This window comes from Artibeus jamaicensis, unplaced genomic scaffold, assembly GCF_021234435.1.
Source record: "Artibeus jamaicensis isolate MK-2021 breed Jamaican fruit bat unplaced genomic scaffold, CSHL_Jam_final contig_3188, whole genome shotgun sequence".
Taxonomy (NCBI): domain Eukaryota; kingdom Metazoa; phylum Chordata; class Mammalia; order Chiroptera; family Phyllostomidae; genus Artibeus; species Artibeus jamaicensis.
In genome coordinates this window covers 323,255-351,146 of record NW_026521745.1, presented here as the reverse complement: position 1 = coordinate 351,146, position 27,892 = coordinate 323,255, and the positions used below count along the sequence as shown (strand labels likewise).

At 42.4% G+C, this 27,892-nt stretch overlaps 1 protein-coding gene across 5 annotated transcripts; it reads left to right on the top strand.

Annotated features, from left to right (window-relative positions):
• EEF1AKMT1 (EEF1A lysine methyltransferase 1) lies at positions 1-27,814 on the top strand. 5 transcript variants are annotated; one of them, XM_053663507.1, is made up of 5 exons: positions 1-43; positions 8,466-8,628; positions 17,079-17,161; positions 24,815-25,095; positions 26,756-27,812. In XM_053663507.1, the coding sequence occupies exons 2-5, from the start codon at positions 8,485-8,487 to the stop codon at positions 26,890-26,892; spliced, it is 645 nt and encodes a 214-aa protein (XP_053519482.1). In that variant the 5' UTR covers positions 1-43; positions 8,466-8,484; the 3' UTR covers positions 26,893-27,812. The 5 variants fall into 5 exon arrangements, with proteins under 5 accessions (XP_053519482.1, XP_053519481.1, XP_053519484.1 ...); XM_053663506.1 differs by lacking the exon at positions 1-43 and adding an exon at positions 51-162; XM_053663509.1 differs by lacking the exon at positions 1-43 and adding an exon at positions 275-380 and having other exon boundaries at positions 17,082-17,161; positions 26,756-27,814.
• The last annotated feature ends 78 nt before the right edge of the window (positions 27,815-27,892 follow it).

The window sequence follows — 27,892 nt, the reverse complement described above, 5'->3', positions numbered from 1 at the left end:
CCCGCCCACATCTCCGGCTTCTGGCGACTGCCCACAAGTGCTGGTGAGTGGTTGCGTGAGGCTCTGGGGTCGGCAGTGCTTCCCGTTTCCTGGTGCTTTTGGGGAGATGGGGCAGTCAGTGATGTCTGGGCTTGGCCGGGGACCAGCAGAAGTCTGTGCTATGTAAGGGAGTTTGGGGCTGGAGCCCCTAGGGTGCTGGGGTCCGAGATCAAAGGGTCATAGGAGGGTTCTGGCCGCTCGGGAGGTGTCGCGCAACGATGACGTAAAGGCCGGGAGGCTTCCTGTGGGTGCGTGCGGGGAAGAGGGCGGGAGAGGACGTTCCTGATTGTATCCCACTAGACACAAGTTACACCTAGTTTCATAGAATTTAAAGCAACAGCGTGAGTAGAGCTTTAGGTGGCGGTGTAAGTCTTTGTACGAAGACGGGAGGGAAGTGAGGTACTGTAGGCGCTTTGATTGTGAGTAGGAGGAGGGTCTTCTCGATTGGCAGCGCTGGATGTGTGTGTGTGTGGGGGGGGATTGTGGTTAACGCAACCACCACCTTGCCAGAATCACCTGCAGAGATAATGGGAGCCTGTACGACTTGATGCAGTGGAGGGCGGAGGGGCTTGTGTTACCAGAAGTTGACATACGGAAATTGAACATTTTTACGCATTCCTTTGTAGACTACATTAATTATGCTGTGTCAAGTACTGTCTAAGGAAACAGAAAGTGACAGCACAGCCCATTAGGAGCCTGCTCACTCTGCGGAGGCTGCACACGAATGTGCCCGGGCTTTTCTTGTGCTAGATAATCCACCCGTTACATCATTGTCACCCTCTACCCACACATGCTCTTTTTTCTGACCCACGGCAGTAAATGCAGCTCTTCTAATAGTGGGCTTACACATCATCACAGTGCAGTTTCTCAACCCTAGCGCTGTTGACATTTTGGAGTTCTTTGTTGTGGAGGGTTGCCCCATAAATTACAGGGAGTTGACCAGCTCCCTAGCTTGTACGGATTAGATGTGAACAGTATCCTTCCTAGTTATGACTATTAAAAATGTCTTCAGATTTTGCCAGTTATTCCCCTGGGGGGCAAATCTTATTTTCTGTGAGTGCCAAATAAGACTGAATGTCAGTTTAATAATATAACAGCACTTACCGACCCTTTTGGACTTGGAAATACCTTTCCCAGCAATTTCACAAACTCAGGAAATTGACATAACGTTAAAGATAATAAAGTAGTGACAAGTAAAAAATTATCACATCAGAGTTTATTTAATTTAGTATTTAGTGATGTATATTACATTATCAATTTTCCCCATGTAGCAAGTGATGCACACTTATGTCAGTGAGACTGTAGGAAACAGTCTGTGATTGCTAATATTGCAGCCTCTACTCCAAATATCCCTCCACTGATTTTATATTTCATTGTTCAGCATATATTTTATTTCTGCTCATGATCTGTCTGTCTCAATAGAATGTGAGCTCCAAGAGGAGAGGGACTGTGATGGCTATTACCAAGACAGTGCATAGTACAAAGTAGTGCCTCAAAAAAAGTGAACAATTAGTAATTTGATCAGCTTTAAAATAAACTTTTAAGAAAAATTTTAAAATAAAATTCATGCTAAAATATAGCTTGAAATTGAATTCTTTTTACAGCCATGAAAAACAGTTTACTTAAACTGCTCTTTAGAATTCTTTGTTTTGCACTTAAAAGTCAACTGGTTTCTTTTTAGTTTTTATGTTTTATTTCTAAATGTCTTTTTTTAATATTTATTTTTTATTTTTTATTGATTATGCTGTTACAGTTGTTCTATTCCCCCTTTATTCCCCTCCACCCTATCCCCCATCCCCACCATCACCCCCCCTTTAGTTTATGACCATGTGTCTCAAGTCCTTTAGATTCTATATTTCCCATGCTATTCTTGCCCCCCCATCTATTTTCTATCTACTGTCTATGCTACTTATTTTCTGTACCTTCTCCCCCCTTCTCCTCCTCCCACTCCCCTGTTGCTAACCCTCCTTGAGATCTTCATTTCTATGTTTCCACTCCTGATCTAGCTGTCCTTTTAGTTTGCTTTTGTTTTAGGTGTGGTTGTTAATAACTGTGAGTTTGTTGTCCTTTCACTGTTCATGTTTCTTTAACTTCTTTTTCTTAGATAAGTCCCTTTAACATTTCATATAATAAGGGCTTGGTGATGATGAACTCCTTGAATTTTATCTTATCTGAGAAGCACCTTATCTGTCCTTCCATTTTAAATGAAAGTTTTGCTGGATAGAGCAATCTTGGTTGTAGGTCTTTAGATTTCATGACTTGGAATACCTCTTTCCAGCCCCTTCTTGCCTGTAAGGTCTCTTTTGAGAAATCAGCTGACAGTCTGATGGGGACTCCTTTGTAGGTGACTGTCCCCTTAGCTCTTGCTGCTTCTAGGATTCTCTCCTTCATTTTAATCTTGGCTAATGTAATTACGATGTGCCTTGGTGTGGTTCCTTCTTGGGTCCAACTTCTTTGGTACTCTCTGAGCTTCCTGGATTTACTGGAAGTCTATTTCCTTTGCCAGATTGGGGAAATTCTCCTTTATTATTTGTTCCAATAAGTTTTCCACTGGTGGCTGTGCCTTTCCCCCTTCTGGTACCCCTATAATTCGGATGTTGGAGCATTTAAAGATGTCCTGGAGGTTCCTAAGCCTCTCCTCATTTCTTTGAATTCTTGCTTCTTGACTCTTTTCTGTTTGGCCATTATTTGCTTTCTTCTGGTCCACTCCATTGATTTGAGTCCCAGTTTCCTTTTCATTGCTATTGGTGTCCTGTGCAATTCCATTCATTTCAATTTGTTTTGCCTTCATATATTTGTCTAATTTGTCGGTATAATCAACCAGTTCTGTGAGGATCCTGATCACCAATGTTTTAAACTGTGCGTCTGTGAGTTTTGCTATTTCTTCATCGCTTAGATTTATTGGCTCTGGGGCTCTGAGATCCTTCTGCGCCATTCTTGGTCTGTTCGGGCCCTTTAAGTGTGAGAAGCGGCGCCTTGGATTCCCAGGTCGCTGGGTTGTGACGCTGTATGTGGGGGCGTGGCCAGAGCAGGGAAATGGCGACCCCCTCTGCCGCTTCTCACAGCTGGGTGCGGAGGAGCAGTGCCTTAGGTGGTTCACCTGGGCCGGGCCACTCAGAGTCGCTGGGTTATGACGCTGTATGTGGAGGTGGGGTCAGAGCAGGAAAATGGCGGCGCCCTCCCCTGCCGGCCGGTCCAACCGCCCACTCCCTCGCCTGTCCACCCTCGCACAAATGCGCGACCTCAGTCAACACGCAGCCCCGGCCCGGCTGTCTCCCCTGCGGTCGCTCGCCTGGTTGCTCGCTGGGTCGCTCACTAGGTCTGACCCTGCGCCTGGATTCCGTGGGCCTGAGTGTGTCTGGCCGAGTCCTCCTGTGCAACCCTGCTCCGCCAGCCGCTGGTTTCGCCCCTTACCGGTCAGGCTGAAGAATTTGTTGTTAACGGACTTCCGAAAAGTTCAATTTTCCGTGTTCTGGCTGTGTTTTCTGTTGCTAATATTTAGTTTTCTCTAATCTTGGTTGTGTGAGAAGGCACGGCACATCCACCTATGCCTCCATCTTGGCGGAAGTCTCCTATTTCTAAATGTCTTGATAACAGATTTCAAGCTGCAATTTCAAAGCCCTTCTCAAGAGATGCTGCTGTGGAAAGCACTTTTTAGTATTAATAAATAAAAATTCAAATATTCCTATTTACAACAAGGACATACATATGTGTGTATCTGTAGGAATGTATATGGACACACACATACATACACACTTTGTTGTTCAGATCTTCTAGGCAGGGTCATAAAACTTTAATCAGGAACAGCTTGCACACTTCACTGTTAGGTCGGAGTAACTCAAAAAACCAGAGGGACACAGTGAGCCAAGGAGTAGGACTTATTAGTGGGGAGGGAATAAGACGGGAAAGTGGAGCCAACCAAGGGAAGTTGGAACTTGCAGGAGGAAGTGGAGCCAACCAAGGGAGGTTAGGACTCACTCAGTTGTTCCTAGGGCAGGGTTTTTAAGCACAAAAACCAGTGAAGGGTAACTGGTTGGGGTGTCAGAATATGATTGGCTAGAGCTGGTTCCTGGGTGCCATTTCTGCTGAGCAGTGTTCTTGATACATCTTGTCAGGCTCAAGTTAAAGCTGCGTTCTGTTTTGCCGACAGGCTGACCCGAGACTCCAGTTGTAGCTGGGCATCTGTTTGTCCTGGGTAAGGTTGGCAGGCAGTTTCTCAGGCTACAGTTTCCCATTGTGTGGTTTCCCACCTGATAATTTTCCATTCCTCCTAGGCCTACCTAGGTCTGTCATTCATCTCTGCCATGAGGCATTGTTTTTTTTTTTTTTTTTTTAATAATCATCTTCTATTAAGTGGACTGAGGTACCAGAGATAATCCTAAATCTTTTGGGATGCCCCTGATATTTCTTTTTTTTTTTAAGATTTTATTTATTTATCTTTAGAGGGGAAGGGAAGGAGAGAGGGGGAGAAACATCAATGTATGGTTGCCTTTCGTGTGTCCCCTGCTGGGAACTGGCCTGCAGGGAACCGGCCTGCAACCCAGGCATGTGCCCTGACTAGGAATCGAACTGCGACTGTCTGGTTCGAAGGCCTGCTACACCAGCCAGGGCTGAGGCATTGTATTTTAATAGTTGCTCAGTTCTTTACCTGAGTGAAAGAAATGTTCAATCCTGAAATACCCAACTAAAATGAAACCTGGTAGTTTGTAATCAGTTTTCTGTGCTGCTGCAGTTTCTCTCAGCTTAGCTTGCACACAAGTATGAATCTGTGGAATTTCCACTTGGAAATGCTCCAGCCTGATAGCTCCTAATGTGCTTTGCCGGAAATTTATTCTTTTTTTTCCCAGTGAACTAAAATGACACATTTCAATCCTTCAGTACTCTCAGGAGGCATCAACTAGAAGCCACTTCAGGTACTTTTTTACTCACGGAAACAAATCTACAGGTCTGTTGTTGGAATGCAATAAACATTTAGGAAATTTTTTTATTGCTTATGCTGTTACAGTTGTTCTATTCCCCCCTTCATTCCCCTCCACCCTACCCCCCGTCCCCACCGTTACCCCCCCTTTAGTTTATGACCATGTGTCTCAAGTCCTTTAGATTCTATATTTCCCATGCTATTCTTACCCCCCCCCATCTATTTTCTGTCTACTGTCTATGCTACTTATTTTCTGTACCTTCTCCCCCCTTCTCCTCCTCCCACTCCCCTGTTGCTAACCTTTCTTGAGATCTTCATTTCTATGTTTCCACTCCTGATCTAGCTGTCCTTTTAGTTTGCTTTTGTTTTAGGTGTGGTTCTTAATAACTGTGAGTTTGTTGTCCTTTCACTGTTCATGTTTCTTTATCTTCTTTTTCTTAGATAAGTTCCTTTAACATTTCATATAATAAGGGCTTGGTGATGATGAACTCCTTGAATTTGATCTTATCTGAGAAGCACCTTATCTGTCCTTCCATTCTAAATGAAAGTTTTGCTGGATAGAGCAATCTTGGTTGTAGGTCTTTGGATTTCATGACTTGGAATACCTCTTTTCAGCCCCGTCTTGCCTGTAAGGTCTCTTTTGAGAAATCTGCTGACAGTCTGATGGGGACTCCTTTGTAGGTGATTGTCCCCTTAGCTCTTGCTGCTTCTAGGATTCTCTCCTTCATTTTAATCTTGGCTAATGTAATTATGTTGTGCCTTGGTGTGTTCCTTCTTGGGTCCAACTTCTTTGGTACTCTCTGAGCTTCCTGGATTTCCTGGAAGTCTATTACCTTTGCCAGATTGGGGAAATTCTCCTTTATTATTTGTTCCAATAAGTTTTCCACTGGTGGCTGTGCCTTTCCCCCTTCTGGTACCCCTATAATTCGGATGTTGGAGCGTTTAAAGATGTCCTGGAGGTTCCTAAGCCTCTCCTCATTTTTTTGAATTCTTGCTTCTTGACTCTTTTCTGTTTGGCCATTATTTGCTTTCTTCTGGTCCACTCCATTGATTTGAGTCCCAGTTTCCTTTTCATTGCTATTGGTGTCCTGTGCAATTCCATTCATTTCAATTAGTTTGGCCTTCATATATTTGTCTAATTTGTGGCTATAATCAACCAGTTCTGTGAGGATCCTGATCACCAGTGTTTTAAACTGTGCGTCTGTGAGTTTTGCTATTTCTTCATCGCTTAGATTTATAGGCTCTGGGACTTTGAGATCTTCTTGAGCCATTTTTGGTCTGTTCGCGCCCTTTAAGTGTGAGAAGCGGCACCTTGGACTCCCAGGTCTCTGGGTTGTGACGCTGTATGTGGGGGCGTGGTCAGAGCGGGGAAATGGCGACCCCCTCTGCTGTTTCGTGCTGCTGGGTGAGGAGCAGCGCCTTAGGTGGTTCACCTGGGCCAGGCCACTCAGAGTCGCTGGGTCTGTGGAGGTGGGGTCAGAGCAGGGAAATGGCGGCGCCCTCCCTGCCGCTTGCTGTGGGGACCCGCTGGGTTCCGGTCCAATCACCCACTCCCTTGCTTGTCTATCCTCGCACCAATGAGCAACCACAGTCAACTCGCAGCCCTGCTCCCTCGCTGTTTCCCCCCTCGGTCACTTGCTCGGTCGCTCACTAGGTCCAACCCTGCGCCTGGATTCCACGCGCCTGAGTCCGTCTGACCGAGACCTCCTGTGCAACTCCGCTCCACCAGCCGCTGGTTTCGCCCCTTACCGGTCAGGCTGAAGAATTTGTTGTTAACAGACTTCCGAAAAGTTCAATTTTCTGTGTTCTGGCTGTGTTTTCTGTTGCTAATATTTAGTTGTCTCTAAAGTTGGTTGTGTGAGACGGCACAGCGTCTCCACCTATGCCTCCATCTTGGCGGAAGTCCCCAGGAAATTTTTATGTGTATTTTTTTTTAAGCCCAGTCCTCACCCACAGAAGGAACTTTAATCTTGAATCTTGAGATTTTTATTCACTTGCTTTTATGTGTGTGTTTTTGAACTTCATGTAAGTGGACTTGGTTATACGGTATTCTGTAACTTTATGACTTACATATCCTTGAAATTTGTGACAATACACTGGTTTATCAGTAGTCATTACTTACCAGGTTTTATTTTTGTTTGTAGGATTTTAGGTGGAAAGTGTGGCTTTTTGATTTTGGAAAGAAAAAAGTTGCACCAAGAGGCATTTCTCATTTTAAATGACAACTGCATCTTTTGGGCACTTCCTAGGCCTGGGAAATTCCACCCGTAAGAGTCTTGCTTTTCTAATTGCCCTTGATGGGGGCCTGAGGCAAAGACTAAATCAGATACACCCATGTATGCCTTAGAGTAGCAGGGAGCAATGTGACAAAGGTCTTGAATGTTGACTTTCAACATTTCACTTGCTGTAAAATTTAGACACAATGTTTTAAAAAGCAAATAGTGTGCTGTTTTTGTGCTAAGAATAACTTTTGATTTATAAATGCGTTTGGTTTCTGAGTAGTAAGGAATTTACCTCACCCAAATAGAGGTTTGGCCTTTGATAGGTAACCTGTAAACATTTTCCCAGGTGATAGAAATATTTGTTATTCATGGAGGGCCCTTAGGCCATACCAGCCTTGGGGACAGGAGCTGGGGACTGACTTCAACTGGGGAGCATTACTTTTTTAGTCAGTCATGGTGATGCCATGAAGCCTCAATACAGACTACACCCCGACACTCACACATGGATGCTCGTAGGGTTGTGCCTGCTGAGGGCAGTGGGAGCTTCCTGTTTGGAATGTTCCAGGACTTTGCATCTGTTCCTTGGCTGGCTCTAATTTATACCCTTTCCCTGTAATAACTGAGTATAATTGCCCTTAGTTCTGTGAGGCTTTCTAGCAAATTACTGCATATGAGGGTGGTTTGAGGAGCCCTGGAACTAGCAGTTGGTAGAGGTCTTGGGCAGACATACCCGTCTTCACTGACTGGGAGGTACCTGGAGAAGTAATTGTGCTGGCCATCCATTCCTACAAAAACACCTTCTTGTCTCCCTTTGTTTTACTTTTCTTTGTCCCTTTCTTCTGTTGTCCCTTTTGTTTTTCATAGCTCTTTCTGTGCTCCTCTTTTAAAAAAAAATTAATCCTTTATTTATCCTATCAATAATAGCCAGGAGCCTTAGATCACCTAAACAGTAATGTTCATGTATAAAAAGATCTCTGATTCAGAGAATCTGCTGGGCACTCTCGGCATATGGCCATTGGGGTACCAGAAGGAAGCAAAATGTCTTTAGATACTTAGGAAAATTTTTGTTCTACAAGGCATCATAAAAATCTGAAAATCACATTTGTAAAAACTATGTACCTTTAAAGGGAAACTGCATTTGAATGGAAGACCTGTGTAGATGTTTGATCTCTTAAATATCTGTTTCCCTTTTTTCAAAAAACTCACTTTCAGTTTGGAGCTTTGCTGTGAGATAAGCATTTTTTATTTGTTATCTGATGGGAAGAAGCACTTTTACTTATCTGCAGGTCATAGGCAATTTGTGAAATGTGTGACTTGGAAGATGATGACGTTCCCCAGCTTTCTTTCCACGCCTTAGCAGCTCTACAGGAATTTTATGCTGAGCAGAAGCAGCACAACGACCCAGGTGGAGATGACAAATACAGCATTGGAAGGATAGAAGAGAACTGGGTGAGTAAGTGCGCCCCATACCTACTGGGGTAAATTGGTGTGGGACCTGCTTTGGACCGAGTCCAGTGTTTGTCTGTATCCCATCTGATGCCCAAGTATGTCCCCTGCCATTTGAGAGCTGATAACATACTTGGGGAACTGGCACAGAAAGCAGTCCAGGAATAGTTGTAATAGTCCTGGTGTATTTACACCAGGAATAGTCCAGGTGTAAATGCAGATTTTCCTGGTGCTGAACTCTCAGGCTGGTTGATGATTGATTGGTGGACAGGACTTTTTAGACAGGGGAGTGGCATGTTGTTATATCCAACACAAAGTTGGGACTCCTTCCTGTATGCAGGTGCACACTGTCAGTTTTTGAATACACCAGCAATCCTGTGGCGAGGGCAAAAGTCATGGTAGTAAATGCTGTGACTGAACTTAAACATGTAATGAAACATTAATGAAAGGGAGTTTAGATGATATTAATAGTTTCTGGTACATAGTGTGTATTTTAATTGTACTTTATGGTCCAAATAAAAATATAAAGTAGAAGAGAAAAATGAGTTGAGGGAAACTCCTAACCTAACCTGGGACATAGAAATGTAAATCTTTTAAAGGACATAGTTGAGAAAGAGAAGATGCTTGAATTTTCTATGACTCACCTAGATAATAGATTTGGCTTTCTCTGTCCCTTTGCAACTGGAATGAAGCTTTGCATGCTTGTTGTTGTTCTTTTTCCAGTCTTTTACATTTTGTCTAATTTGAGTTTCTTATAAAAGATTTTCCTATTTACCATCTGAGACTGACTGTGATGAAAACGTTTCTTTCCATTACTTGGAGTGATTCACCAATGCAAAGCCTCTTTCCCACTATTTGCTTCTTTGTGTTCGTCTTCTAGCTACTGCTTCTGTTAAGATAATAAAACACCAGAAACCTGAAGAGCTGCGGTATCCTTGAGTAGTCTACTTCTTTCTCTTTTCCTCCTGCTTAATTTTTTGAATACTGTATCTCTGTTCTGGATGTATGAGATGTCAGCAACACCACTGGCCCCTGGCCCTGCCAAATGGGAGAAATGGGTGCATTGCATTGCAGAGGAATCCACTTTTTCCATTAGAATAAGATATTTTATAAATGTGAGTAGATAATGAAGAATCACTAGAAATTTAAAAGGAAATAATCGGCATGCATAGAAAGTAGCAAGATGAGAAACAAACAACTTTACCCTGAGAGAAAAGTAATTCAGGAACATTCCTCAGGTAAAGAGGCCACAGAAAAGAGACAGGGATTGGGCATCTTTGTGGTGTCCTTTAACATATTCTTCAGTCCTCCGTATTTGTAATTCTGTTGGTTGCTTGTTGAATCTAGTGGCTTAATCAGATTTGGGGTTAGTATTAGGGGAGGGGGGAACAAAACTCATACACAGGTGGGATGTGTTCTCCATGAGGAGAAGCATTGATTGCTTCTCTCCTTTTATGGTGTGAACAGCCAGTGGTAAAAGTGCCTTCATTTTGTAATTAGTTAAGGTGTTCTATTAAGTTTTTTTTAATTTTATTTTTTTAATTACAAGTTTACATTCAGTGTTATTTTATCTTAGTTTCAGGTGTGCAGAATGGTGGTTAGATAATCATATACTTTATACAGTGAGTGGTCCCCCCAGTATTTCCAGTACCCCTGGCACCATACGTAGTTATTAGAATAGTATTGACTACATTCCCTGTGCTGTACTTTATATCTCCATTACTGTTTTGTAACTACCAATTTAGACATTTTAATTCCTTCATTTTTTTCACTTAGTTCCTCAACCCCACCTCCTCAGGAAACCATCAGTTTCTTCTCTGTATCTGTCAGTCTGTTTCTAATTTTTGGTTGTTTATATTGCTCTGTAGATTCCACATACAAGTGCGATCATATGGTATTTGTCTTTCTTTGTCTAACATATCGTTTAACATAATACCTCCTGGGTCCAACCAGGCTGTCCCAAATGGTAAGATTTCATTCTTTTTTATGTCTGAGTAATATTCTATTATATATGCGTATGACAGCTTTTTAATCTATTTTTATCTACTTGGGTAGCTTCCATAGTTTGGCTATTGCAAATAATGCTGCAGTGAACACAGGGATGCTCATATTGTTTTGAATCAGTGTTTTGGGTTTCTTTGTATATATACCCAGAAGTAGAATCACTGCATCATAAGGCAATTACATTTTTAATTTTTCGAGGACCCTCCATACTGTTTTCCACAGTGGTTACATCAGTCCACATTCCCACCAACAGTGCACTAGGGTTCCCTTTTCTCCACATCCTCGTCAACACTTTTTAAAAAAAATTTATTGATGATAGTCATTCCGACAGGTGTGAGGTAGTATCTCATTTTAATTTGCATTTCTCTGATGATTAGTAGCATTTAGCATATTTTCATATGTCTGTTGGCCATCTGCATGTCCTTTTTGGAGAAGTGTCTGTTCAGGTCCTCTGCCCACTTTTTACGCAGATTGTTTTTCTTTTTTTTGATGTTGAGTTGTATGAGTTTTTTAATAAATTTTGGTTATTAGCCTGTTATTGGATGTATCATCGGCAGATATCTTTTCCCACTCAGTAGGTTGCCTTTCATTTTGTTGATGGTTTCTTTTGCTTTGCAAAAACTTTTTAGTTTGATGTAGTTCTATTTATTTTTCTTCTGTATATAAGAAAGGTATATAAGGAGGTGTATAAGAAAATATATAGCTAAGAGAAATGTCAAGGATTTTACTGCCTGTGTTTGCTTTTTTAAGATTTTATTTATTTTTATAGAGGGGAAAGGAGGGAGAAAGAGAAGGAGAAAAACATGGGTGTGTGAAAGAAGCATCTGTCAGTTGCTGCCTCCTGCATTCCCAAACCAAGGACCTGGCCTGCAACCCCGACATGTGCCCTGACCTGGAATCAAACTGTCTGCCTTTCAATTTGTGGGATGATGCCAACCCACTGAGCCATACCACTCAGGGCATGCCTATGTTCTCTTCCAGGACACTTACGGTTTTCAGTCTTTATATTTAAGTGTTAAATCCATTTTGAGTTTATTTTTGTATATGATGTAAGAGGGTTTTCTAGTTTTATTTTTCTGCGTATATCTATCCAGTTTTCCCAACACTATTTATTGAATGGACTGTCTTTACCTCATTGTATGTTCTTGCCTTCTTTATTATATATTTATTGACCATATAAGTGTGGGTTTATGTCTGGGTTCTCTGTTCTGTTCCATTGTTCTCTGTGTCTGTTTTGATTACTGTAGCCTTATAATATAGTGTGATTTCAGGTAGTGTGATTCCTCCAACTTTGTTCTTCTTTCTCAAGATTGCTGTGGCTATCTGGGGTCTTTTGTGGTTCCATAAAATATTTGGATTATTTGTTCTAGTACTGTGAAAATGCCATTGGTATTTTAATAGAAATTGTGTTGAATCTTTAGATTGCTTTGGGTAGTGTGGACATTTTAATAATGTTAATTCTTCCTATCCATGAGCATGGTGTATATATACTTCCATAGTTTTGTGTCTTCATTTTCTTTCTTCAGTGTCTTAACAGTTTTCCGAGTATAGGTCTTTTACTTCCTTGGCCAAATTTACTCTGAGGTATTTTTTTAAAATATATTTTATTGATTATGTCATTACAGTTCTATTTCTCCCCACCCTGCCCACCCCTCCCCCCCATTTCCCCCCTTTAGTTTATGACCACGTGTCTCAAGTTGTTTAGATTCTATATTTCCTATACTATTCTTGCCCTCCTCCCTATCTATTTTTTACCTACCATCTGTGCTACTCATTTTCTGTACCTTCTCCCCCCTTCTCCTTCTCCCACTCCCCTGTTGCTAACCCTCCATGTGATCTTCATTTCTATGGTTCTGCTCCTGATCTAGCTGTTCTTAGTTTGTTTTTGTTTTAGGTGTGGTTCTTAGTAACTGTGAGTTTGCTGTCCTTTCACTGTTCATCTTTTTTATCTTCTTTTTCTTAGGCAAGTCCCTTTAACATTGCATATAATAAGGGCTTGGTGATGAGGAACTCCTTGAATTTGATCTTATCTGAGAAGCACTTTATCTGCCCTTCCATTCTAAATGAAAGCTTTGCTGGATAGAGCAGTCTTGGATGTAGGTCTTTGGATTTAATGACTTGGAATACTTCTTTCCAGCCCCTTCTTGCCTGTAAGTTCTCTTTTGAGAAATCCGCTGGCAGTCTGATGGGAACTCCTTTGTAGGTGACTGTCCCCTTATCTCTTGCTGCTCCTAGAATTCTCTCCTTCATTTTAATCTTGGCTAATGTAATGATGATGTGCCTTGGTGTGTTCCTTCTTGGGTCCAACTTCTTTGGTACTCTCTGAGCTTCCTGGATTTCCTGGAAGTCTATTTCCTTTGCCAGAATGGGGGAAATTCTCCTTTATTATTTGTTCAAATAAGTTTTTCACTCGTGGGTGTTCCTCTTCCCCTTCTGGTACCCCTATAATTCAGATGTTGGAACATTTAAAGATGTCCTGGAGGATCCTAAGCCTCTCCTCATTTTTTTGAATTCTTGTTTCTTCATCCTTTTCTGTTTGGTCATTTTTTTTCCTCTTTCTGGTCCACTCCTTTGATTTGAGTCCCAGTTTCCTTTCCATTACAATTGGTTTCCTGTGCATTTCTATTCATTTCAATTAGTTTAGCCTTCATATGTTCCTCTAATTTGTGACTATAATCCACCAGTTCTGTGAGCATCCTGATCACCAGTGTTTTGAACTGTGCATCTGGAAGTTTTGCTATTTCTTCATCGCTTAGATTTATCGGCTCTGGGGCTCTGAGTTATTCTTGAGCCATGTTTTGATCTGTTCATGCCTGTTATGTAGAGGAGGTGTTCACCAGGGTGGGGGCCACCCTGGTCGATGGTTTGTGACGCTATATGTGGGGGCGGGGTCAGAGAGGGACTTTGGCAGTCTCCTCTGCCACTTTCTGCCACTGGGGCCTGCACAGTCTGTCTCACCACTTCGCTCCTTCACCAGTTTATCTGCGCTCGACTGTGTGACTTTGGTCAGCCCTCAGTGAGTCCACCGCCTTGGGCCTTCAGTGGGTCCGCCCACTACTCCACACCTGGGATCCACCTACAGCTGCCAGTGCGCCTGGGTTGCGCGCCCCGGTCAGTCTGGTGGATCTTTCCTGCCTGACCCCGCTCTGCTGCTGGCTCTGCCCCTCTTACCAGTTTGGCTGAAGGGTTTGTTGTTGTCAGACTTCCGTGTAGTTCAATTTTCTGTGGTTTGGCTGTGTTTTTGTTGCTAAAACTTTGTTGTTTTTAAACTTGGTTGTGTGAGAAGGCGCAGTACTTCTACCTACGCCTCAATCTTGGCGGAAGTCTCCAGGTGTTTTATTTTTTGATGCAGTAATAAATGGGTTTGTTTTCTTAGTTTCCCTTTATGATAGTTCATTATTGGTGTTTAAAAATGCAACTGAGCCCTGGCTGGTGGCTCAGTGAGTTGAGTGCCAGCCAGTGAACCGAAAGGTCACCAGTTTGCTTCCTGGTCCAGGCACATGCCTGGGTTGCAGGCCAGGTCCCCAGTTGGGAGCATGCAAAAGGCAGCTGATTGAATTTCCTCTCACACATTGATGTTTTTCTCCCTCTCTGAAATGCTCTGAACATATCAATTAAATCCATCTGATCTAGTCTGTCATTTAAGGCCACTATTTCTTCATTGATTTTTGTTTGGAAGATTTATCCATTGATGTCAATGGGGTGTTAAAGTTTCCTACTATGACTGTATTTTTGTCACTCTCTTCCTTTATGTCCATCAAGATTTGCTTTATGAATTTAGGTGCTCTTATATTGTTGGGAGCATAAATGTTAACAAGGGTTATATCCTCTTGTTGAATTGATCTCTATCATTATGTAATGTCCTTCTTTGTCTTTTATTATAGCCTTTGTTTTAAAGTCTATGTAAGTATTGTATCTAGCCTTTTTGTTTCTATTTGCATGAAATATTTTTTCATCCCTTTGTCGTTTGATGTGAAGTGGATCTCTCATAGACACCATATAGATGGCTCTTATTTTCTTATCCAGTCAGCTACTCAGTGTCTTTCAATAGGAACATTTAATCCATTTACATTTAAAGTAATTATTGGTAGGAATATATTTATTGTCATTTTATTTTACAAGTTTATGTTCCTTTTTTCTTCTTCTTCCTCCTTCTCCTCTCTCTCCTCCTCCCCCCATCCCCTCCCCCCTCCTTCTTTTCCTTCTTTCTTTTTTTTTTTTAACATTTTTTGTAATGCTCTATTGGTGGTGATGAACTTATTTAGCTTTTTCCCATCTGGAAAGCTCTTTAGTTTCCTTCAATTTTGAATGATATCCTTGATGGGTAGCATAGTCTTAGTTGTAGGTCCTTGTTTTTCCTCACTTTGAATATTTCTTGTTAATCCCTTCTGGCCTGAAGTGTTTCTATTGAGAAATCAGCTAACTGTCTTATGGAAGCTCTTGCTGCTTAAAGATTTTGTCTTTGTCTATAACCTTAGCCATTTTAATTATGATGTATCTTGGTGTGGGCCTCTTTGGTTTTATCTTGTTTGGGACTCTGAACTTCCTGGACTTGTCTTTCTCCTTCACCAAGTTAGGGAAGTTTTCAGTCATTATTTCTTCATATAGGTTCTGAATCCCTTGTTCTCTCTCTTCTTCTGATATCTTGTGATGAAGATGTTGTTTTACTTGATGTTTTCCTAGCTGTTCCTTAAACTATCCTTTTTTTTTTTTTTTTTTTTAAGATTTTATTTATTTACTTTAGAGGGGAAGGGAAGGAGAGAGGGAGGGAATATCGCTGTATGGTTGCCTCTCATGGGTCCCCTGCTGGGAACTGGCCTGCAACCCAGGCATGTGCCCTGACTGGGAATTGAACTGCTATCATGTGGTTCACAGGCCCGCACTCAAACCACTGAGCTACACCAGCCAGGGCTAAACTATCCTTATTTTTTAAAAATTCTTTTTTATTTTTGCTGCTCTGTTTTCTTCTACCTTATCTTCTAAATCATTGATTCAATATTAAGTTCCTTGAGCATCTTTACAACCATCGTTTTGAACTGTGTATCTGGTAGTTTGCTTGCCTCCCTTTCATTTAGTTCTTTTTCTGGAGTTTTCTCTTATTCTTTAATTTGGGGCATGTTTCCATGTCTCCCCATTTTGGCTGCCTGTCTGTGTTTGTTTCTGTGTATTAGGTAGAGCTGCTCTGTCAGTCAGCCTTGGTAGTGCGGCCTTATGTACTGTGTGTCCTGTGGGACCCAGGAGCACAGTCTCCCTGTTCAGCTGAGCTGGGTACTCTAGGAGTGTTCCCCTCTTGGGTTACATGAGTCTTTTTTTTAAAGAACATCTTAAAAACAATTTTCACCTGAGGATATGTTTTACTGATTTTAGAGAGAAAGGACAGGAGAGAGAGACAAACATATGAATGTAAGAGAAAAACGTAGATTGATTGCCTCCTCTACACACCCTGACCAGGGAGTGAACCTACAGTCTTTTGGTGTACAGGACAGCGCTACAGCCAACTGAACCACCAGGCCTGGGCAGCAGTTGAGTCTCGATTGCCATTAGCCCATCCCTGGGTGGTGTTGACCGTCAGGCTGACTGATTCTGAAAATCAACCTGACCACCGTATGAGCTGCTGTGCAGGGGCTGAAGTCATGAAGTAGAATTCACCCCAGCAGGGTCTGGTGCATGCTGAAATCTCCCTTTGAGTGTGCCTGTTGTGGAGCTAATTGGGTGGTGCTCTGATGTGATCTGAAGTGAGCTCCTGGTTGGGTTGGTTCTGGGGCCTCTTGGGAGAGACTCCAATTCAGGTCAGAGTCAGATGCTCCCTGTGACCTGGGCTACCTGTTGGGAGCTACAAAGCAATCCACAGTTGGTGGCTACCTTTGCTGGGACTGGTGTGCGGGACTGGTGCCAGCCCTTCTTGCATCTCTGTCCTTCTTATCAGTCTTGATGTGGGTATTCTATAAATCCTTGGTTATAAGACTTCTCTTCAGGTAGTCTTCAGTTTATAATTCAGGTTGATTGTTCTGCAATTTAGTACTAATTCCAGTAAGGTTCTGGGGGAACTTGAGTATAACTTCCACTTACTTCCCTGCCATCTTGGACCCCCATCCTTCTCTTAATGGAGCGGACTGACAGCTATCAGTGGGGAGGCAGGAGAGGGGACTGGATGAAAGAAGGTGAAGGGATTAGCAAAAGAACATGCATGTATAACCCATAGACACAGACAACAGTGATGGCTGGTGGGAAGGGGCGGCTGAGGGCAGTGGGGAGAGGGGCAAAGTGGGTGAAAATAGGGACATCTGTGATAGTGTAAAGAATAAAAATAAAATAAAAATAATAATTTCCAAAAAATTAGTTTTAAAGAGAAAAAAATGAAAAAAATTTAAATATATGCACAGGTTTAAATTAAATAAACCAAATTTATACTAATTCTAAAATGATTTCAACTCATCCCTCTGTTACAGCAGTTGAGCCAGTTTTGGTACAGTCAGGAAACGGCTCTGAAGCTCGCCAAGGAAGCGATTGCAGCTGCTGGAGAAGGTGGAAGGTGACATTCAAATTCTGCTTCTCTTTTGTTTCAATCTAAATTAATATTTCAAATGTCCTTCCTAGATGGAAGATGCTTTGTAACAAGTCTGAATCATAATCAGCAAAATTCGTAGTTCATGCTTTGTAGAATATAAGGAATAAGAACTGCAGCAATAACAAGTTTAGGGACACTCAGAATTGTATTCATTGTAAGATGTCTTATCTGTGTCATTTTTAAAAATTTGTTTAATTATTTTATTTTTAATTTAATTTTTATTATATTTCTCCATTACCATTTAATCCCCTTATACCTCCCTTCCCTCTGTCCTTTAAAAAAATTTTCCAACCTGCTTCTTTCTTTTTTACAGGGTAAAATACTTGACTTGTTGAGGTTTTAAGAATGTAGGTTTTCTTTTTTTAACTTGTTCTTTATTTTTATCAAAATTTTACATACCTGTAGTTTAAAGTCAAATGGTCCTAAAGGTTTGTGCAAAAAAATATCCATTTCTAATTTTATCCCTTCCCCACCTCCTTCCCTTTTCAGCACCCTTCCAATAGATCCTTTGGTATTTACAACCATATTTTTCTATTTTTAATTATATTTTATTGATGATGCTATTACAGTTCTACCTTTCCCCTCTTTGCCTCCCTCTACCCAGTACCCTCCACTCCTTCAGGCAATCCCCCCACCATTGTTCATGTCCATGGGTCATACATATAAGATCTTTGGCTACTCCATTTCCTATACTCCATTTAACATCACCATGGCTGTTTTGTAATTACCTGTTTGTGCTTCTTAATGCTTTCACCTCTTCACCCATTCTTCCCCTCGCCCCCTCCCATCCAGCAACCATCAGAATGCTCTCTGCATCTATGATTCTGTCTCTGTTCTTGTTTGCTTAGTTTTTTAGAATCAATTGTTAATAGATATGTATTTTTTGTTATTTTATTATTCTTAGTTTTGATCTTTTTCTTCAATTTCATTGAAGAAAACATTTAACATTTCATATAATAATGGTACCACCATATTTTTAAATAACATACTTCTGTTAGCCCTTCTGGGTTTGTCACCTGAAACGTTGTTTCCTGATTTCTCCCCACAGAACATGAGGTTTTATCTCATTCAGACTTTACCATGTCCACAGACATGCATGCTCCCAGTAGTTTTTTCCTCATTTGGACTAGAACAGGGTTTATATAGTTACAAACACATAAATGTTCTTTACAGCTGAGGCTTTTACTTTTTCCTTACTGTAAAATGTTTCATTTTCCCCAAAGAAAATGTCTCCTATTTTTTATGTGTTTCTATGTCCATATCATTTATTAACCCTCAGATTCTCCCCGGGTTGTGTAAATCTGTCTATAAACACAGAAATAATTCAAATCCCTGAAAAATGTTACCCCAGAGCTTTACTGCCTGTTCCAAGCTTGACAGGTTGATTTCTAGTTTTTATCTTGGCATCTCTCTTTACCATCATGCTGGGGATCCTTTTTCCTCTCTTTCATTCTGAATTCCCGGTTTCCTGTACCCCAGTTCCCAGTTTGCAGCCTTATTTGGGTTGGGTCCATCCTTTAATAGCTTCCACAGAAAAGATATGTGGGAGGCAAATTTTTAAAGCCTTTCGTGTCTGAAAATATCTTTATTCTACCCTACTCTCAATTGTAATAGTTTTTCTGTATATATAATTTGGATTTTGAGGACATTGTTTCACTGCCTCCAAGTATTCTTCAGTGCTGTTGAGAAATCCCACTCTGTTCTGAGTTCTCATTAGGAAACCTGTTTTCTCCCATCCTTGTTCATTACAAATTCAGGATTTTCTCGTAATCTCCAGTATTTGATGCAGCCTAGTGTAGTGCATTCCCCTCTTTTCCTGGGTGGGAGGGGCCCTTTCTTTCTCATTTCCTCCAGTTTGGAAAAACTGCCTTCTTTGATTTTCTCTTTTCTGTTCTTCTTTCTGGAAATCCTGTTAATATTTGAATGTTGGATCTTACCTCCTTTTCTTTCTCTCTTTTTTCCCCATCTGTTGTCTTTTTTACCTTACTTTCTAGGGAAATTACTCAACTTTATATCTAAACTTTATGCTGGGTTTGCCATTTCTGTTATCACATACATAGACACAAAATTACATAGCTCTCTTTTGGGAATCACTGAATATTTCTTTATTACTGTATCTTGTTCATCCTTATGAGGATATTAATTCCAGGGTATTTTTAAAAGCTTTCTTCTCTCAACATAATCTGTTTACTCCAACATGCCTTTCTGCTTGTTTATTTTGGCCTCAGGTGCTTTTCCTGAATGTCTATTGACTTTCCCTGCCTGTTCACATTAAGGTTTGAAAGCCGTAACACATGGCAGACCTTATCTACTTGGTCTTTGCAGTTGGATGATCCAGCTGAGCTATTTCCTAGATAATCCCCAGTATAACTCTCTCTGAGTGTTTCTTTCTGGGCTGGTCAGAGCTCTAGGAAGAGTCTTCTAATTTTTCCCTTGAAGTTATGTGTGTTGTGACATTGTCCTGAGGGGCACACTACCGAAAGGACTGTAGGTCCCAGCATCTGGTAGGTTTAACTTAATCTTTGTCATTGCCATACAATACAGAATCACTTGTTGTGCTGACACCCCCTCACTGTACCCCAATTCAGAGACTGTCCCTCCAGTTTTCCTTTTGTGGAAGGTAGACACCTGGGGCTCTGGGAGGGGGAGGGAAGTCCTGGGAAGAACTGTCTTCTTACATGGACTTCAACCCACTTGAGTTACCTGGTCTGCAGCATCCTGAGCCTTTGGGGTGCAGTGATGGAGACCAGGTTGTTCCCCACCTTTCCTGGCTACTGGAATTGGGTGTCTTGGGCCTGCCAAGTCAGATGCCACTCTACGCTGCTTTCCAGCTTCCTAAGTGTGTTTCTTTTGTGTCTTCTCACATTCCCTTTCTCTTACAGGTGTAGGCTTCAACAGTAAAATGGAATTTTACTTGTGTTGCTTGAGTGGGCTTTCATGAGGGCACAAGTCCATGAACGTGTCCTACCCGTCATCTTTAACTGGAAGTCCCCAGTTTTGTTTTTGTCTGTTCTTTTTAAGTTATATTTAGTTGTTCATTAAGTTTTTCTTAATGACAATGTTTTTACATATATTTTCCTCATTAATATAAGGACTTTGGAAGCGACCTTTTATTTTTTTTTTCTGACAGACATCTTCAGTATTTTCAGGAGCTATGTCATAGTCTTAAGTGAAAATTGGAGCACCTGTTGAATACGCTGTGCCTGCCCTGTCCCCATCTTCTGTGTCAGCACTTTTCGAGGGTTAGCTTGTTTAGTTCTCACACCTTTGTGAGGTAATTAACATTACATTCTTAATTCTAAAGACAGAAGCTGAGGCCCAAGAGATTTAGTCGCTTGCTCAAGATGACTTAGGGGTGAGCCACTCTCTGACCCCATTACTCCATGACCAACTCCACTGTCCTGCTGGGTTCACCATGCCTGCTTCCTCCTTGTTGCATCTCATACCCTTTCCTGATATCTGTGTACATCCTTCAGAATATTTTAGAGATGTTCTGTTGGCAACAAGTTCAGATTTCATTTGACTGCAGATGCCTTTATTTCACCTCTTTCTCAGGTGATAGTTTATTGTGAGTCTGTTTGCTGTTTGTCATCCCAGGACAGTGAAGAAGACATTGTGGCTCTATACCCTCATCTATCTCCTCACCAGCCCACTGAATGATGACAGCAGCCTGGGCTGGGGCTCTTCTTGCCCTTGCCACTGATTGGGATGTGCATGTTTCCCATGGAAGCATATGTGACATCACCAGGCTGTTAGACACTTCAAGTGTATTTGGGCCAAGCAGCCTGTCTAGCAAGCCTGGAGGCCTATACTGCATGTGTTCAGAAATGCACCTCATAGGTTTAAAGCTTAGTTTAATTATTAATTTTTAAAAGAAGTACTTTTTTTGAGGACTTCACGATGGCAGTGCAGGTAAACATGGATCGCCTCTTCAAATAACCACATCAAAATTTGAGCTAAACTACAGAACAGCCATTATTCAGAACCTCCAGGAATAGAGCTGAATGAAGTCCTACAACTACAGAATTAAAGAAAGCACATCAACACTGCTAGGAGGGGCAGAGATGCCGAATGGGCTGGTCCCACACCCACATGTGGCAGATAAAAATTGGGAGGGATATTTTGGGAGCAAGGGGTCCCAGCCCTACACTAGTCCCCCCCAGCTCAGGGTTCCAGTGCCAGAAAGATAAGTCCCCATAACGTCTGGCTGTAAAAATGAGTGAGGATTGAGGATGTGGAAGACAGCTTATAGAGACCCAGGTAGTTCCTCTTAAAAGCCGTGCTTAGACCTACTGAAACTCACTCCCTCTGAGCTCCAGCATGGGAGAAGCAGATTGAAAGGCACCAGAGCCATACAGGGAGGAACTAAAGTGTTTGGTGTTAGGATGAGAGATACGGGGCAGTTTTCTCCCAACAGAAGTGCTGGCAGAGGCCATTGTTCCCTTTCTGAGCCTTCCCTCAATGGAACAGGCAGGCAGGTGCCTTACCTGAGACTCCATCAGCCTGGCTCATACTGTTTGCCCCCCTGGTAATCCCCTGAGCTTCTATCCCACCCAGCTTTTGGGCCCACCCAAGGTGTTTCCAGTGGTTTTCCTTTTCAGGGGCTTGCTTGGCTCATGCTTCAGATTTTCCTAAATTCTTACGAAGAAGCAGCATCTTACCTCAGCATCTTTGTGCCTATGGCTCAGTGGCAACAGGCCAGCACTAGCAGCAGTTGTTCGTTCATAGCTTGGACTCTCTTGGATACCTCCAAACCCAGCACAAGTAGCAGCCAACTGCAGATCGCTTTTTAGCTCATGCTCATGGCCCAAGACAGAACATAGGTGATGGCTGACCTTGGCCTGGACCTCCCAGGAGGCTCCAGAGCCTGCATGCCCAATGGACAGCTTCAGACCATGTCAGAACATCACTACCTGACCACCTCCACAACCAAAACACTCAAGGGGCAGACTCAGTAGGCACCAGAGCTCTGCTGAAGAAAGTCCTGCTCTGTGGAGTAGGCTGCTGCACAGCTGATCCTCCATGGTGGTCAGAGGTTGGTGATCAGTGGTGACAGCCAGTCCTTGCAGCTGATCAGCCTGGGTAAATTTCTCCCATTGACCTGCCAATGGCAGTCAAGCCTCAACTACAAGAGGAGGGTGTACTCAGCTCCCACAGTAGGTGCACCTTGAGTACCCTACTTGTGTGATAAGGGAGGCTGTGCCACTGGACCCTACAGGACACCTACTACATTAGGCCACTCTTCCAAACCAGGGAGTTGTAGCAGCTCTACCTAATCTATAGAAACAAACACAGGGAGGCCACCAAAATGAGAAAAAAAACATGGCCCAAATGAAAGAACAGAACAAATCTGAAACCAAATGGAAACAAGTATCTACTAGGTACAGAGTTAAAAACACTGATTATAAGGATGCTCAGTGGACTTAGAACTTCAAGGGCATAATAAAGGGAATATAAACCATAAAAAAGAACCAGTCAAAAATGAAGGATACACTAACTGAATTCAACAATTTACAGGGAATCAACATAGTAGATGAACCTGAGAATCGAATCAGTGATTTAGAATTTAAGAAAGCATAAATAGCCCAATTAAAACAAGAAGAAAAAAGAATCTAAAAAAAGTGAGGATAGCCGTGGCTGATGTAGCTCAGTGGATTGAGCGCTGGCCTGCAAACCAAAGGTTCGGTTCCCAGTCTAGGGCACATACCTGGGTTGTGAGCCAGGTTTGCAGTAAGGGGCTTGTGAGAGGCAATCACACACTGATGTCTCTTTCTTTCTCTTTCTCCCACCATTCCCCTCTGTCTAAAAATAAATAAATAAAATATTTTAATTAAAAAAAAATGAGGAGAGTGTAAGGGGCCTTTGGGACAACTTTAAGCATACCAGCATTTGCATCATAGGGATGCAAGAAGTAGAAGAGAAAAAGAAATTGGAAACCTATATGAAAAAATAATGAGAAATTTCCTAACGTGGTGAAGGAAATGGACATACAAGCCCAGGAAGTGCAGAGAGTCCCAAACGAGATGAACCTACAGAGGCCCACACCAAGACATCATAATTACAATGGCAAAGGGTAAAGACAGGGAATTTTAAGAGCAGCAAGAGAAAAGCAGGTAGCTACAGGGATCTCTCATCAGACTGTCAACTGATTTCTCAAAAGAAACTTTGTGGTCTAGAAGGAATTGGCAAGAAATATTCAAAGTGGTGAAAATGGGGACTTACAACCTAGATTGCTCTATCCAGTCAAGCTATTATTTAGAATGGAAGGGCGATAAAGAGCTTCCCAGACAAGAAAAAGCTAAGAGTATGTCAGCACCAAACCAGTATTATGTGAAATGTTAAAGGGTCTTTAATAAGATAAAAAATATGAACAATAAAATAATAGTAAATACATAGCTATCAACAATTGATTCTAAAAAATATAGAAGAGAAATGGAATCCTAGATACAGAGGATGTTTTGATGGTTGCCAGATGGGAGGGGGTTTCAGGGGATGGGCAAAAAAGGTGAAGAGATTAAGTACAAATTGATAGTTCTAGAATGGTCATGGGATGTAAAGTACAGCACAGGGAACAGAGTAGCCAAGGACGTATGTGCATGACCCGTGGACATGGACAGTGGTGTGAGGGTTGCTAGAGGCAGTGGGTTGAGGCTGGGTAAAAGGGCAAATGAGAAATTGGGGCAACTGTATTAGCATAAACAAAATAATTTAAATCACAGAAAGTACTTTTTTGAATGATACGTATGTGTGATAAAAAGTCTGAAAGTTACATAGGGGATTGAGAAAAATAAGTTTCCTTCCTCATTATTTCCAGGCCCCCAGTTCTCCCATGAGGCAGCTGTGGTCTCCAGATCTTGCCTGTGTCTCTGAGTGGACATTCTTTCTTACACCCATGAAAGTGTCTTCATGGGGAACATAAGGGGGAAAAACCCTTATGTTCCTGGAATGTCTTGGGGTGCGATGGCCATATAGTATAGTATTCCTTTGTTTCAGATGGACCCCAATCAAGTCAATAGTTTGGTGTTACTACTAGTTTTTTTAGAAGTTGGTTTTAACAGTTAACTATTGAGACACTACCCATTCCTAAAGTGCAGGCTGCTGGTAATAATTTCCTTATACAAAAAAGCAGTGAAATCCAAAGTATCTTTTCTTCACTGAGACCTAATTTTAATGTATGTTTTTGGAAAACTGGAGTTACTGAAGCATTTATTTGGGGTTTTTCTTTCAAGATTATGCATATTACAAAGTAACTTCAAAATATTTAGTTTGAGACTATATTTAAAACAAATGTTAAGGGTCCATGAATATATAGGTAAATTTAGGTTTGGGCTAATGTTGCCCTTATATATCCTTAATGCCTTACAGTTTTTACAATAGAAAACACATTTATCTTTTTTGTACCTTAAAATTACGAGTTGCAGATTTTTAAATACCAGATTCCTTTAAAAGTTAGCCAGTTAACATTTTTCTCTGAGAATTTACTGCTGTTATGTTAGTTGCACAGTTACTTTCTTCAGGGAGGCCCGAGCACAGGGCCCTCTGTTTCTGGCGGTGCTGTTGTCTGGGGCGGACAGCCGCCCGTCAGGGCGCTCAGTGTGCTTGCTCACTGTTTTCCAGGATAGCCTGTGTGAGCACCCCCAGCGTGTATCAGAAACTGAGAGAGCTACACAGAGAAGGCCTGGATGTGTACGTCTTTGAGTATGACAGAAGATTTGCCATTTATGGAGAGGAGTTTGTCTTCTATGATTACAATAATCCACTGGACTTCCCTGAAAACATTGCTGCTCATAGTTTTGACATTGTCGTAGTGGATCCCCCCTATCTTTCTGAGGAATGTCTTAGAAAAACCTCACAAACTGTCAAGTATCTGACCCGGGACAAGATTCTGTTGTGCACAGGTAGGTGATATTCAAGCGTCAGATGTCAAGAGTTGGCAGAGATCTTAGAACACAGATCTTGAATCCACTATTTACTGTGTGACCTTATGCAGGTTATGTTTATGTAACTTCTCTGTGCCCCCATTTCCTCATCTGTGAAAATGGGGCTGGCAACACTGCCTGTCTCTCAGGGCTGTGAGGACTGAGTGCCTCCCACACATCGCTTGGGGTCGCACTCGATGAGAGTTGTGGACTCTGGAGTTAACGTGAATTACCTGAGGTTACAAGCTAGGTATTAGGTCAGCTTTACTACAGCAGAACGGTGTTCTTTCTGGTGGGATTGAGATACATGGATGTGCTGAGATTTGACCCAGAACTAAAATGGTAACTGTCTCTCTAGTCTGGGCGGTCTGGTGTCCAGGCCCTGAGGTGTGGACCCCTGTTCCTGCGCCCAGCCTCATAGCCACGCTTCTCTCTGGAGCACCCAGGCTGAGCGGTGGAGCTCTTCTGGTTGTCGAGTTGTATTTAGTCAAGAACATGGCTCTTGTTGACACAAATAGTATTTACTTATTAATTAGCTGTGATTAGCCTTTTGTTCCAGCAGAGAGGCAGGCGCCTGACCTCATGGAGTATATATTCAGTTTTAGGGGTTAGGTTAAAAGTGATCACAACAGATGAAGAAATGAATTTCTAATTGTGAGAAGTATGGGAAAGAATCAGAGAATGGTGGGCTGGCACGGAATTGGGGGCTGTACTACTGATCTGCTGGTTCTCTGAGCTGAGCAGCACTGCAGCAGTGACCTCAGGAGGAGGCCTTAAGGGCCCAGGTACTGGGACAATAGTGTCCCCCTACATACAGGTGCTGGTCAGAGTTGGGTTTTTCTTTTTAAGTGTCCAGCCCCAAAAGGACAGATCTAATTTAAGGAAGATTGTGTTAACTTTGTTTTTTTTTTTTTTATTTAGTTACTTTTCAAGTACATTTTTTTTTTTTTCCCTTAGATTGTGTTAACTTTGTATCAACAGGAATTAATTGGGTGAGTGGATGCAGTGTTCAGCTGAGACAAGCAGTCTGGACAAGGCTGGGAGGTAGAACAGGAGGGCAGGGGTGGAGGAAAGACATACTGGGAGATGAAGCTGAAAGAATGTTCTGTGCTGTGCAAGTGGAAAGTGAGAAAGGGTCGAATCCAGGGTGAGTCCCAGGTTTTTGAGTGTGCAGCGCTCGCTGCCGTGGGTGTCCAGGGACGGGTGCTTGGCAGCATCTGGGATGAAGTCCGCAGCAATGGGTCGTGCAAGATAGGCTGTGGGGGGGTCAGGCTGAGGGAGAAATGGGCTGGTTAGCCAAGGCCGGTGTGGATGTGTTCCTGTTCAGTTTGCAAGAGTTCATGTTACTGAAAAGGGGGTTCTTGATCAAAGAGGAAAACACCAGTTTTTAATAATTGTTCTTGCTTTTCTTATGTTACTTAGTGGGATATAATCTATTTCTAAAGCTTTAACTATCTCAGCTTTGCAGAGACAGGAATACTTAAGAAAGTAAGTCATTTGCCAAAATGTTGAAGGAAGTAAAAAGGAGTCTGGAGAACTGACCTCCAGCCTCATTTTCTGAATGCTCTTTTGTTGCCTACCAGAACACAGGGTGCATGCTTGTATTCATCTTCAGGTCCACCTGGTCTGTTCTCTTCAGGGGCTGTCATGGAAGAAGACGCGATGAGACTTCTTGGAGTGAAGATGTGCAGGTTTACTCCAGAGCACACCCGGAATGTGGCCAATGAGTTTCGCTGTTACGCAAATTATGATTCTGGGCTGGACCATGATGTGTAAATGCAGGAAATGACTGTGTATCACATTCCCTTCATTTTTTCTCAGTAGTTTGTGAAGCTGTGCTGTCCTCCCCTCCTTCATACTGGGCTTTCCCTGGTCTCCCGCGTGAGGACATAGTGCCCCACTGGGAGTTCCTTACTCAGGGCATCTCGGATCTCAGGATCCTTTCCAACTTGAATTTGGAATTGCAGTTGGAAGAAATCTTTGAACCCATTTAAGCTACTCTCCTTACTTACAGAGGTAAAAACAGAAGTGCAAACAGCTTAGTGGCTTGGCTAATACCCAAATTGGACAGAACTTTGGCTTCCACCTTGGGCACTACATCCCCTTAAAAAATGGGCTCATTCTGAGTCTGTGCGTGGACTGCTGATTCTTGCAGCTGTCCAGGAGGACCGCTGGACTCATGAGGAGCCCCTCTATCCCAGCCCCTCAAGGAGGCAAGACTTTCCTTAGGAACAAATGTCCTAGAGCCTCCTGGATCTTTCCTTCTCTTTCAGTTCTTGGAGGGAGGACAGGGACACAGCCCAGGTGACCTCCATCCAGCTCAGCCCAGCATCCTACCTAGGGCCACAGCTAATACTGCAGGTCACCTGAGAAAATGCAGGTGCTATCTGCATACCAAACACAAGCAAACAGGATGGGGGCAGAGGTGCAGACTTAATTATTGTTCAAAAAGCACAGAATACTCCTTAGCAATTCAAATGAATGAATTGTTGATACTTGCAACTTGGAAAGGTTTCAAGGGCATTGTCAAGGGTAGTGTGGTGAGTGAAGAAGCCAGCCCCAAAAGTCCCATTGCATTTCCATTCGTGAGGGAACGCTGTGCCCACACAGGTCAGTGGTTGGCAGAGGCTAGGATGCGGTGGGGAGGGGTGGGAGTGGGTCTTGTGGTGCTGGGCCTGTTCTGAATCTTGATCGTGCAGTGGTGATACAAGTGTACCCATGTGAAGATCGATGGTGTGAAGTGTACCCATGTGACAGCATCACATGGAGCTAAACA

Bases quoted from the DNA above. Each gene is read 5' to 3' on its own strand.
- EEF1AKMT1 (XM_053663507.1), top strand. From the start codon at position 8,485: ATGTGTGACTTGGAAGATGATGACGTTCCCCAGCTTTCTTTCCACGCC. The intron at 8,629-17,078 runs GTGAGTAAGTGC...CCTCTGTTACAG, and splicing joins GAAGGATAGAAGAGAACTGG to CAGTTGAGCCAGTTTTGGTA. The intron at 17,162-24,814 runs GTGACATTCAAA...ACTGTTTTCCAG, and splicing joins GCTGCTGGAGAAGGTGGAAG to GATAGCCTGTGTGAGCACCC.